The sequence below is a fragment of the Tetranychus urticae genome, chromosome 2, assembly GCF_039701765.1.
Source record: "Tetranychus urticae isolate SD_2017Ah chromosome 2, NJAU_TeUrti_SD_1.0, whole genome shotgun sequence".
Lineage (NCBI taxonomy): Eukaryota > Metazoa > Arthropoda > Arachnida > Trombidiformes > Tetranychidae > Tetranychus > Tetranychus urticae.
This window is the reverse complement of record NC_142959.1, coordinates 1,981,682-1,994,565: the sequence shown is the minus strand read 5'-3', so window position 1 is coordinate 1,994,565 and position 12,884 is coordinate 1,981,682. Positions and strand designations below refer to the sequence as shown.

General features: G+C 31.3%; 1 protein-coding gene across 1 annotated transcript; it reads left to right on the top strand.

The window, feature by feature from the left end:
* The first annotated feature begins 1,723 nt into the window (after positions 1-1,723).
* On the top strand, positions 1,724-12,105 carry LOC107363545 (DNA-binding protein D-ETS-4). Its single transcript, XM_015930783.3, has 4 exons — positions 1,724-2,399; positions 3,058-3,267; positions 3,841-3,906; positions 9,657-12,105. The coding sequence occupies exons 1-4, from the start codon at positions 2,033-2,035 to the stop codon at positions 10,058-10,060; spliced, it is 1,047 nt and encodes a 348-aa protein (XP_015786269.1). The 5' UTR covers positions 1,724-2,032; the 3' UTR covers positions 10,061-12,105.
* The last annotated feature ends 779 nt before the right edge of the window (positions 12,106-12,884 follow it).

Here is a 12,884-nt window from a genome sequence, read left to right as displayed (position 1 = left end):
ATAATGTTTCCCAAAAGTTTCAAGCAAATGAATTTAATTCAAGTTTTTCTATTTTACCAATAATAAGCCAAATCAATTAATTGAATGATGTATATTAATATACAAAAGTTTGAGAAGCAGTTTCTTAAATCGTTTCAATTTATCTGTGACAATGTTTATCCACAATTATTATAATAAATATAATAAATATAATATTGTAATAAAATAAACATCGATAAAATCAATCAAAAAATATCCCCGTGTTCAAGTAATTCATTTTCAAGCTTCACCTTGATCTTCCTTGGCTCCATTTCAACTCATGATAGTTGAATCCGTAGTCATTTTGATTTTGCTTAGAAATCGATCAACACATAAGATTTTCTGAATTTTACCTGGGTCAGAACATTTTTCAATATAATAATATCACAGCCAATGGCTTGGTGGACCTAAAATTAGAAAGAAATAAAAATTGGTTAAACATTGAAAATTATTTGGGAATACCAGAATTTACTTTGAATGAGAAGCCTTTGAAAATATGAGAGCTAACAGTATTGTCATAAGAAATTGATTCAGTGTCATGACTGAGCACGTCTGTTTTACAATCTTCCGTTTCATTGTAGACCCATTCCATACAGCTATATTGGTCTTCACGATAATCGATTGGAATACGACAATCATTTTCACCAACAATGAAGTGAAGCTTGATGTTCACATTACCGGTATCATATGTTGACTTGCTATTGAACCAAGTTTCTCTCAATACATTTCGCTTGTCAAAATTGCTTTCAATTGATTAAATGTAATCAAAGAAACTAATAATCACAGCAAAGTTGTCAAAAAAATGTCACCAGATGAATGTACATCAACATGATTAGCATGGCTAAAATAAGACCAGCAGAAGACCAATTTTAATCTGAAGTTTACAGTGAATGCAAATCGGTAAAAATAGTGAAAAGGTTGACATTGCTCAGAATTTCTTGACAAATATGTTGAATATGATTTCGATGCCTCACAAATGCTATTCAAGCGATTTAGATGGCTCAAATGATAGTAGTCTATCATTTGTTTTTCTGGTTTCAAACCTAAATGCATATTAGGCTATTCTTTTGTGACAGAAACATGAGTTAATTTTTACAATTACAATGTAATCAATTTGATCCATTTGCCATGTTTCTAACTTTATCATTGAATAAAATGAAGTGTAATGAAATATAATGTCCCATTAAAATCTGAAAACAAGAAAAAATGAGCGAAATATGAAAAGATGAAAAACAAGGGTAAGAGGGAAGATGATTAAGATGAAAATATTTTGATTCGAGTCGATTGAGAAAAGGAACAGACGAAGATTTTCATAGTGAGAGAGAGATGATAATGAATATATTCAAAGTTAAGGTCCACTCCCTTAGTAGTTCGTTTCAATAGCCACTTGTTTTTAAATCTAGTCACTTTTACAGGCGGAGTTATTCAATATCATCATTTGTGTAAAGCAAAAAGACAGGTAATAAAGGAAAAGAGGGAAGACAGAGGGAAAAAGAAAGAAGAAGTTAGAGGGAAAGAAAGAGAGAGAGAGAAAGAGAGATATCAGACGATCAACAGGTCTCTATTGACTATCAAAGCAAGGGCGGATTTTTTGTTTCTTTTCCCCTCTCTTTTTCTGGCTCTCTCTATCTCTCTCTCCCTCCATCATCTCTTACCTGTGGGGTATACTCAAAGTTTGCTGTACCTGTAAACCCAGTTTAAGTTGAGTTGAGTTTGTGAGCACAATCAACATCACCATCACAATATTAAGAAAAAAAGAGCAACATTTTGTGATTTTGCCAGGAAAGCTTTTCTCTCGTTTAATTTTTCCATGTTTTTATCTTAACCAATAAAAAGCAAACTTGAGGGCCCGTTTATCAGTTGCGATCGACAAATCATCAAATCTCTTTTGTGTTACTTTGTTTCTTCTGTTGAAAATTAATTAACTGTTTATTTTTTGGTCACCAAGAACAACGGTTATATCAAATTGCCAACAATTTACCGTAAAATTGTCAAAACGTCTTTTTAACCAAACATGTTACCCGGGACTCTTAACTCTGTTAATCTTAACAGTATCAATGGATCCAATATGATATCCTCTGGAGTTTCATCAAACCTTTCAACAACCATTAACAATTGTAACAGCCACACTTCCCTTGATGGTATGACAATAATTTCTTCAATCACATCATCTTCACCTTTATCATCTGGAATCATATCATCATCAATGATCACAGGTTGTCCAAGTCCATCTTTATCAACATCATCGTCTTGTCTATCATCGACCTATGATCCTCTAGAATCATTGTGGCCAAAAGAGATTGATGAATTTTCCAACCTTGCTCTTCAAGCTTGCCATCAAGAAGTTAAACGAGTCTCGGATAATCTTGGCATTTCACCAGGTAAATAACAATTCCCATTGTATCCTACTTCCAATGAATCCTACTAGCGCAAACATATCTAATCCCCACCAACAAATCAATCCATCTAAATCCAAACAAAGATTGTAAGATGACTTTTACTGGTGAAGATAGAAAACCAAAACTTTATATCCAAACATCGATAAAAATCAACCAAAATGATATCCTCGTGCTCCAGTAATTCATTTTGATGATGCTTCATCTTGATCTTCCACAGCTCCTTGTCAAATTCATGATAGTTTCTCTTTTATCTTTAATAATTTTCAAATAAGGCGATTGATCTGAAATGTTTTTTGTTAACATGAAAATTCATAGTTTTTATAACTATCAGCAAATTGCTCATTAGCTTGGAAATACCAGACTTTGAATGAGAAGTCTTTGAAAATACGAGAGCTGAAAGTATTGCCATAAGAAATGGACCAGTAGAATGCCGTTTGAAGCTGAAGTTTCAAACAAAACAGTTTAGCAAACAATATGAAAATGGTAAAAATAGTGTGAACGTTGATATAATGAGTTGATAAATCTCTAATCTCGATCAACAATTCCATCCATCTATAATAAATCCAAACAAAGATCGTAAAATGACTTTATATTAATATTAAACTTTATCCAAACTTTTCTTTCTCTCTGCCATTTCTAGATCCATTCACCTGGACTGTAAATGATGTGCTTTCATGGCTATCCTGGCAAGTCAAACAATCTGGCCTTCCAATGTTCCCTCTCCATTATTTTCAAATGGACGGAATGACATTGTGTTCCCTGAGTGAACAAGATTTCAAAAATCGAGCTCTTTATTGTGGTGATGTTCTTTATGCTCAACTTGAAATTTGGAAGACACTGAGTGAACAAAGTAATTAAACAAGCAATTTACACCAAACTTCGCATGATTGGCAATATTAGTTCATCATTGCAAATCACATCGCAAATGATCAAACAAACAGAATAGCCACCAAAGATGAGCCATTGTTGATAGAGTTCAACTTTCTCCTTTAAATTTCTATCAACATTTCTCATACCTAGATATAACAATTATTTCATTAGCCAAGTAAATCAGACGTCAGTTTAGTCAGTTTAAACAGATGAACCAAACAAACCAAAATTGTTACAATTAGAATGTAACTCAAGAAATATTCAGCAAACCGTTGTAGATACATTGTGAACTTGCAATTCTGAACCAACTATTCCAATCACATGCCAATATTAATTAATGCTAAGCCATCTTATTTCTTCTCTTTTTATATCTCATCCTGATCTACCACCTGATAATCTGCTATCTTGACACCGTGATCCAATGTGATTGTGTTTTTGTGGATTACCAATTAATTGAAATTACTTCACCCATTTCATTACCATCAACATTATCATCGTTCTTCATCATGAATAAAAACATGAACCTGAAAAAAAACAACAAAAACAAAAACAGAAGCATGTAAAGAATCAGACATGATTGTTACCAGTGATTATGGCTCTGAAGGAACCCAAAGTGATGGTGAGTACCAGTAACCCTCATCAAACCAGAATCCAAGAGCAAACCAGATGAATATGATTTTGGTTCATCTGAATTTACTCCATAAATTCCCGTGCTATCATTAGCCCATAAAGCAAATGCCGTTTCTCATTTTCTCAGTTCTTTTCTTTTCTATTTCTTTCCATCTTTCTTTATCCCCCTGTCAAATCCATAGTCTACCATTAGAAGGTTCATCATCAGTATTTTGAAAGAAACTTGTTCTTAACTTTGGCCCCTTTTTTTCATCTCAAACTCCCCTTATTAAGATTCCCTTTAAGGTATATAATATACTTGTTGTATACATTTAAATGGCAATGTTGTATTTTTTGAAAAAGCCAAACCAGGGTCTAAAGCGATCTGAAAATCAATCCTGGTGCCATGACCTTTATTAGCCCCGTAAACCAGCTTAACTCTATCACCATCCTAACACTTGTTTGCCTTTTCATTTGCATCTTCAATCATTCCAATCATCTTTCAATCATTTTTGCTTTGTCTTTTTGTTCAAACAAAAGCCATCTTACAAACTTGTTAAACTATTCACACTATCTTCACCATTCTGAGCAATTGTTTCAATTCACAAGGTTGAATCAAAAAATGAAATCTTTTCATATCAACAGCAAACTCTGCAATCTATTACAAGTTGAAGCCTTTTTTCAATAATCAATATCCATTTTTTTACCATCAATTGCTATCTCTAACCATTATCAGGTAAATACATTAAACCCATCTACTGATTGAATATAAATCATCTGACAGAGTTGACAAATCAGGAGAACACCATTAAAACAATTAACTATTACATCCAATGATTGCAATATTGATACACAGACTACAAAAGGATAATCATATGATTGAATTGTTTCCAATTCATTATCACTTCGCAATAACAATTCTTGTAAGGTCTAAATCAATGCTCACTCAATCAAATCATCAACTAATATCTTTTTTGCCATCAAATTCAATCAACAGATTTCCTTTTTTGTCACTTTTGCACATCAATTCCACCTTGATTTAGTCAACTTTTGTCATTTTTTCACCATAATTGAACATTAATGTTTAATCAAAATAAACCTAAATTAACCCAAATCCAGATTACTTTTGATCAATAAAATCTGACAGACTTTGAAGAGTGAATTGACCAAGAAAATTTTCTGGTTAACAAATAGCTTTACAATTAATTTGTCTGGTTTACAATTATTTAATTACTGTGTCAAAATTAGGTGAAGCTTTTTTCAAATTGAATCTTTTTTTCCCAACCTTATCAATAGCTGAACATTTGTTGATCAGTTTCATGCTTAGTGACCCATCTAATTAACTTGATTGTACCCATGATGTTGATCATCCACCAAATCAACCTCATCTTTTGACAGAAAAAAAGAAGATAAAAAATTTGAAATTAGCACCACTTGAAAGTCAAGTTTTTGTGTTGAATGTTCAATGTCAAGGTTGATATTTCAATGATGATAGGGAGTCCCTACTGGTCAAGGGATGAAGCCAGGGAAAAGGCTGGTTTAATGGCTCATTCAGGGTGATGATGAGGATGATTATGATGATCAATATGAACACTTTGACTGATTTTTAACTTGTATTTGTTTCCTTGTTTAAACCTTTCCGAGTAAATTGTTGCCAATCCAGTTTGAGGTGGATTTTGACAAAAAAGGGTTCCATTAAATGTGTAAATTAATCAATGAGATGTCAAACATTTTTACTTAATTAGGTTATCAAGGTATTCAAAGCTTAGTAAGGATTATATTCAAAAAATCTCAATATTCTGAGCTGAATAAGTGAAGAAAAAAGAGAGAAAAAAAATCTAAATCTGATCAAGAATCTTAAGAGCTTTTATCTTTCATCTTTTATCTTTGATATATTCTGATGAATCCAAAGTTCACCTGTATACGTGTTCAGTGTTATGCAATTAAATACTAAATTTTCAATCATTTGACATGACATTCAACATTAAAAATCAATTGGAAAATGAAAAGATTTTTGAAAAACTCAAAAAACGCTTTTAACATCAAAATTGAAATGAGCTTCTAATCCAAGTCAACAATCAATGAACTGTAATTCAATTTGTTGATTCAAAATCTGTGTTGAATTTAAAGGCAAACTAAATTAAATCCAATTGATTGTAAAGCCAAATCTTTTTGCATTTAATTTCACGAATCTTTTTACATTTAGTTTTCCCATTGCAATTTTAATCACAAAATTAACATTTACCATTATTGTTCAATTAGTAACAAAGTATTAATTTAAAAGTGGCGGTTAAACAAACTAAATCAAGTTTAATGAAAAAGTTTCGGCTCCATTTAAATATTAAATGATACGATATGTTAGTTAATTATATAAAGAAACTAGAAGTAAAATTGTGGTTTAAAGATAAATGGTTAATGGTGGATAATAATGTGGATAACAATCGTGAATCAGTAATGATTAACTAATTTTAATTGACATTAGGAGAAACATTATGAAAAGCATTTCCCAAAACAGTAGCCTTAATATCATGACTTTAAAATTTTAATGGTCTCTCTCTCCATAGTCTTGACCACTATTTGGGTAACTTGAAGTAACCAGAAAAAAATATAAAAAACTATGAAATGAAAAAGGCCAAAAATTATATCAAAATCCCGTTGGGAGGTTTTAAGGTTTTGTTGTTCAACTTGATGGTTATTATTATTATATATATTTTATATCATTTAGCCAAGGTAAAGTGAAACAGACTAAATCACTGAAAGGTATTTTCAGATGATGATGATGAGAAATGGAGAGAGAGAGTCTTTAATAATTAGATAGTGAAGAGCCTAGCGAAGATGCTGATGAAAATGAAGATGATGGTGAAGATGAAAAGCTAAGTAACTAAGTAAGTATTAAATGTTGGACGAAACTAGTTTTTGGAAAATCATTTTTTCTCTTGCAGTTATTTCTTGTTCTTTTTGAAGGTAAGGCCTGGGCTAAAGGGGATCGATGTTTAATATATTATAACCTTTGGCCGAATCTATGAAGATAATAGAGAAAGGGAAAAGAAGTAAGAGAAGAGAAGCTTCTTAAGTTGCTTAAGACCTTCTTTCATCTTTATCTTCTTCTTGAATCCACCTTTTTTACCCAAACTTGCCATTTAACCTTCATACATATTGTTTGCTTGTTGGTGTTTGAAGCGATCTTTTAGGCCCTACCTTAGTAGCCTCTGCTTCTTAAACTTGAAGAGGCCAGGTTAGTCTTGATATTCTCTCCTTGAGTTTAATGCCAATCATCTGAAGATGATGATGAGGGAAGAAAATGCGAAAATGCGAAAATGCATTCTACAGTTTATAATGAATTAGTAAGAAAAAGGTAACATTGAGAGTTAATTCATTGTCAACTCAATGTTGGAGAAATTTTTGTTTTCTCTTCTTCATTGGTTGTTGGATGATAATGGTGAAGATGCTCATGATGATGATGAGAAGAAAAGGTAATTTGTTTTTATTTCTCTTCCAAAGTCAGCTTCTTCTTTTATTCAACTCAAGACATTGATTGGATTCTGAGTAACTTCTTGCTCAACTTTATTCAGTAATGATGGCAAAGAAGCTCAGACCAACCCAGTAATCATCTATTTTCATCATTTATCTTCCATATCTTTTAATCTCTTCTGTTTTGTCCCGTGATTTCAATCACAACTAGTATTTGTTTTGCACATCTTTTCATCAATGATTCAAGTGATGAAGTTTTTTTTTGTATTATTTGCTATTTTCTTTCTCTTTTTTTATTAACATTTACTTGTTTCGATTTTACTTTAAATTTGGCGTTAATTATCTACTATCTTGACCATGGGTCAACAACTTTCCTTTTTAAAATTGATGTTAATCAAGATAATGATAGTTGAGTAGATGAAATGTTATCATTTTGTTATTAACTTGACGACGTTTCATTGGTAAAATAATATTGAATGGAAAGAGCAGAAATATTTTTTCCCTCAAAATACTATTTTATAACAACTTTTACCTCAACAATCATCATTCCAGTCAGATTTAATTTCAAGAGGAACCAATCTTGATGTCAATGTTAACAATAGTTGATCGACAATTGATTACCTAGAAAATGGTTTCCCATTCAATAGACTAAATTACCTTTTCATTCATTGCTCTTTTTACCTGAAGAAAGTCAATACTAATCGAAATATTAGGTTGTCCGGCTCAAAGTGGCGGAACTTTAAATGTTAATATTTTATTGTTAATCGAAGCAATTAAAACAATTCTTTTGCTAATCATATAAGGAAGGATGCAGAATTTTTATGATACATGATTTATAATTTTCCGTTTTCTAATTCGAAATTTATTGGAAAAAAATCAAAAAAATGAAATTTCGTGCGACTCAAAATTTTCTAAAAAACCAAGGGTCCCCCCCTGTGATTTGCTCGCGATAGAAACTTTTTTAATCGAACATTTCTCGAAAACTTGGTGATCAGGATAAAAATTGAGAAAAGTGATTTTTAATCAACCCAATTACTATAATTAGACGAAATGACTTTGAAAAATTTTTCATCGGTAACAACGCTATAAAGCCACAAAGTTCGAAATTTACAAAATTGCCATTTTTCGATTTTTATCTAATTACTTTCGAATTACCAATGTCTAAAGGGTTTAAGATGTGTCAAAAAAATTCTGAATCTTTACTTAAATTATTTTTAAAAAAATTGACTGAATTGATTCAGGTATAAATGAAATATTCAAAATAAAAGTTCCGCCACTTTGAGCCGGACAACCTAATATAATGATGAAAAAAATATTAATAGTGAATAAGATGAAAAGTGAATTTAAAAAATACCTTTTCTAAATCAAATTCATTAATTTCAATCTAATTTCAATGTAAGTCAATGTTATGTCAACGTAATGTCAATGGTTTTGTTTCATTGCAAAGTCCCACTCAAAATGGTCATCCAACAATTTAATAATTAGCTTGAATGATCTATTTCAATGAACCACTTTTGTGAGTTTACAGTTTTGCCATTATTAGGCTTATAATTGAATGAAAATGAATTTCATTTAAATTGCTGGTCAATCAATAATAAGTGTATCATTTATATGCTATTATTTTTGATGGTGATGAGGAAAGAAAAGAGTTCGTGATTGTAATATCTTCTCTTGATCTCATCTTCTTCCTATCATCATCACCATCATAATGACCATCTTCAACCTAATCGTGAGTAACGAGTCCCTATTGAAGGTGAGTGTTAAAAAAAAGATGCTCTCATAAAGATCATCATCATCTCACCTTTCCAATTTGATTGTATGTAATTTAAACTGGCAACAGAAAGCTACTCAAAACTTTAACACATCTTGACCTTAAAAATTGTTTATCAATAATTGTTTTCCACTTGACCACAATCAAACCTGATGATCACCAACCTATCATAACTGTAAACTCAATGATTTAACAACAAAACCAACCTATTTAATAAGGTATTATCTATTGTTTGCCATCATGTTCAACTTGAAAACAATGGTAAACCATTGAGTAACATTGATATTGATCATCTGAAACTGTAAAACTATCATACAATTGAAAAACCTTTTTTTTGCCTAATTATATCCATTTGAAGACAAAAACAATGTACAACAATCACTTCAATTATAACAATTTAATTTGCGATATGAGACCAGTTTTGGTAGCACATGAATTTAACCTAAAATGACCATTTTTATCATTTCTTTTTTGCTGCGTTTGTCTAATTTGTTTCCGTTTCTTTTTTGTTCTCACAGATGAACTCAGTCAAGATGGAGCTTGCGAGGTTTCCTCTCCCAGTTCAGTCTTGTCATCATCGTCATCCTCCTCTTCCTCCACCTCAAGTCCCGGAAACCCTGTCAATGGGTCAAACCGTAATACCGGTTCTCATATTCATCTGTGGCAATTTTTAAAGGAACTCTTGAGTCAACCTCAACAGTATGGAAGCTGTATCCGTTGGTTGGACCGTACTAAGGGCATCTTTAAGATTGAAGATTCCGTTCGAGTGGCCAAACTGTGGGGTCGACGAAAGAACCGTCCAGCCATGAATTATGATAAACTATCTCGATCCATTCGACAATATTACAAGAAGGGAATCATGAAGAAGACAGAGAGAAGTCAAAGGCTTGTTTACCAGTTCTGTCAGCCATACTGTTTTTAAGCACAACATTTCGCCTCAACAAACTGACCAACCCACCTAATCATGTTTTTTATAAGATAAAGAAATCATCACAATTTAAAAGTGAATCACTCTTTTCCAGGCTGGTTTCCCTGGAAATTTGTAAATCACTTGGTAACTGTAGACACATTAGTGTCTCTCATCACGTATCAATTTTTTGTCAACAAACGAAGGTATTATTCGTATTGTTTTTTTTGTTTTATTAACCAATCATAACACTAATTCACTACTGACCATCATACGATAACCCATCAAACCACCCTCTAAACCCACCTCAAAGTCCCTCAACAGTTGCGTTCATCTCAAACAGTCTTGATAGTTTACCTCAACTATCAATATCATTGCCAACATGATAAAAGACAGTACCAATGACTGTTTTTGTTTTTCAATTTAAGCCAAAATATTTGGTGATGGATTAATCTTTTCATGACTCCCATCAGGATTTCACTTGATAACTAATTAGTAATTAGTCTTGTGTAATCACAATTAGATTAGATTAGACAATTGAGATGTAACTGTTGAACAAACCTTCGCCATCTATGGTTGGTCGTGTGAAATTTAGTGTAAATGCAATGGTTAACAATTTACTAAATTCAATTCAAAGAGTTACTTTGATTGAATTACATTTTTTCATCCCTCATTCACTCATTTTTCACATTCAATGAATACTTTTCATTCATCATGGACAAAGTCATGAAACAAATGTTCCCCGAATCCCAAGAAAATCCTAAATTCATTTTTTTGTTTATTTTCAAAAACGCAAATAATAACCATTTAGTTTATTGGTTTTTATACTTTATCAATTTTTTAGCCTCAACTGGAAACAAAGGTAATTCATTCATTTCATTATTACATCTTTTAAACAACATGTTGCCCTAATAATTGTTACCAATTAGACTATTTACCTTAACAATTAATTGGTATGAAAATTAATTGCAATCAGATCATGAGACTTGAACACGCAACATGAGTTTCCAATGATCTTTAATATTCAAGTTAAACCTCGTTTTAAACCTCTGTGATTAACTAACTGGAAACATGCAACAATCAAGAAAAATTAAACGCAACTGTAAGCAGATGTAAGATGTAACAATGAAATTGAAACCTTCCAGGCTAAAAAATCTGGTGAATCAATTCCCATATATCAATGATATATCAGTTAATTGTATGTTCTATGAACATTGTTTACTGTTTCAAAGATTGGTTAATCCATTGATTAACCTTTCTTGATTCCTTTAAACCCTAAATCACCTTAAAGATGCACAAAGTGAACCCAAATTGATCTAAACCTGGATCCAATGTTGATCTTTGGCTTCAAGTGCATTTCAATCATTTGACAATCTTAACTTGAGATTTAATGTCAAAGGTTCACCATCTTTACCGTGTCCCAACCTTTTACCCTTTCACTGCCCAACTCCTCTTGACCATTTCCCTTACCAAATATACAATTTTAATTACACATTGATCTTGAAATATGCAACCTTTTTTATCCCTATTTACCCACAAACACAATTCAAGTCAATTCAATTCACTTTTGGGTTCAATGGCAATATCATGTTTTTATTTTTTGATACAATTTAACCCTAAATTTGCCTCTTTTAATCACTATTGTTGAGTTACAAAAATATCAACCTCATGCGATCTTATTAATTGCAAAGGTTTCCTTTTATACGTTAATTACGAAACCAACAATTGACTTTAATTGTTTGGTTAAAAATGATTATGGAAAGCAAAAGTGTAACTAACGTATAAAAGGTTAATATACTCGCTGTGTTTGATATTTCAATTGTAACAATAAACCTTTCAATTTACATTTGGTTTTCACCAAAATGAACACTTTTTTATATAAAAATATACATTTACAAGTTTCTATATTTTTCTGGATTACAATTAAAATCTTTGTCCTAACAATTAAGGCTCAAAACAGTTGATTGTATCAATGCATCATTTTTACTGGGTAAACTTGATAATTTTCACGTCTTTTTATTTCTTTGTACAATAAAAGATCAAAACAAACAACAATTAAATCTTGTCCATCTTTATTTAAACCAACAATCAAACTAACAAAATCTTGAAATTTTTTTCGGTTGAAATTTCATGCAAAAAAACGGATCAATAATGAAACAATTTAGATGAAATTGTTCAATCTTTTACTCTAATCTTACATGTTGATCTTTATTCAGTTGCATTGATCCTTTACAATTATTACAGTCGATTATTTAATTGCAGCTCAGATATGCTAAGCGTTGGTTAATTTCTGAAGGTTAATGATTAGAAGGTAAGACATTGGATTGGATTAACCGGTGAAGATTTTCAATTTTATGATTATTGTTCAGGATTTGTGTTATCATTTTTATCATTTGGCAAGTTGAGGTAAGTGATTCAATGTGTTCAATTGGATTTGATTGTTTTCGCTAATTGTCAGGTTAAAAGCTAAGTTTAACCAATAACTGAATCAGAAATAATTTTAACTGTGATGAACCGAATTTGGAAAAATTGGCTTTTAAATGATGAAAATGTCATGACATGATCATGAATTGTCTTGAATTGTTGCCATAATCTAACAATTGTTACCCAAGGACAATCTAGATCTGTGAATGAAGACGATCAGATATGAACAATTTACAATGTTAATTATACTAATTCATGTTAATTAGTAAAGACAAATTTTGAGTCTCTGAGCCTTAATAAAATAGCAAATCTAATCTAATTGAATGAATCATTTTATTTAACTTCAATTGAAAAGGCTCATCATGACATCAATCAGCCTTAATTTGACGTTATACATTTATAATCAAAGGCCCAA

Coding starts and splice junctions, on each gene's coding strand:
- LOC107363545 (XM_015930783.3), top strand. CDS start 2,033: ATGTTACCCGGGACTCTTAACTCTGTTAATCTTAACAGTATCAATGGA. Junction 2,400..3,057: donor TAATCTTGGCATTTCACCAG/GTAAATAACAAT, acceptor TGCCATTTCTAG/ATCCATTCACCTGGACTGTA. Junction 3,268..3,840: donor GAAGACACTGAGTGAACAAA/GTAATTAAACAA, acceptor AAACAAAAACAG/AAGCATGTAAAGAATCAGAC.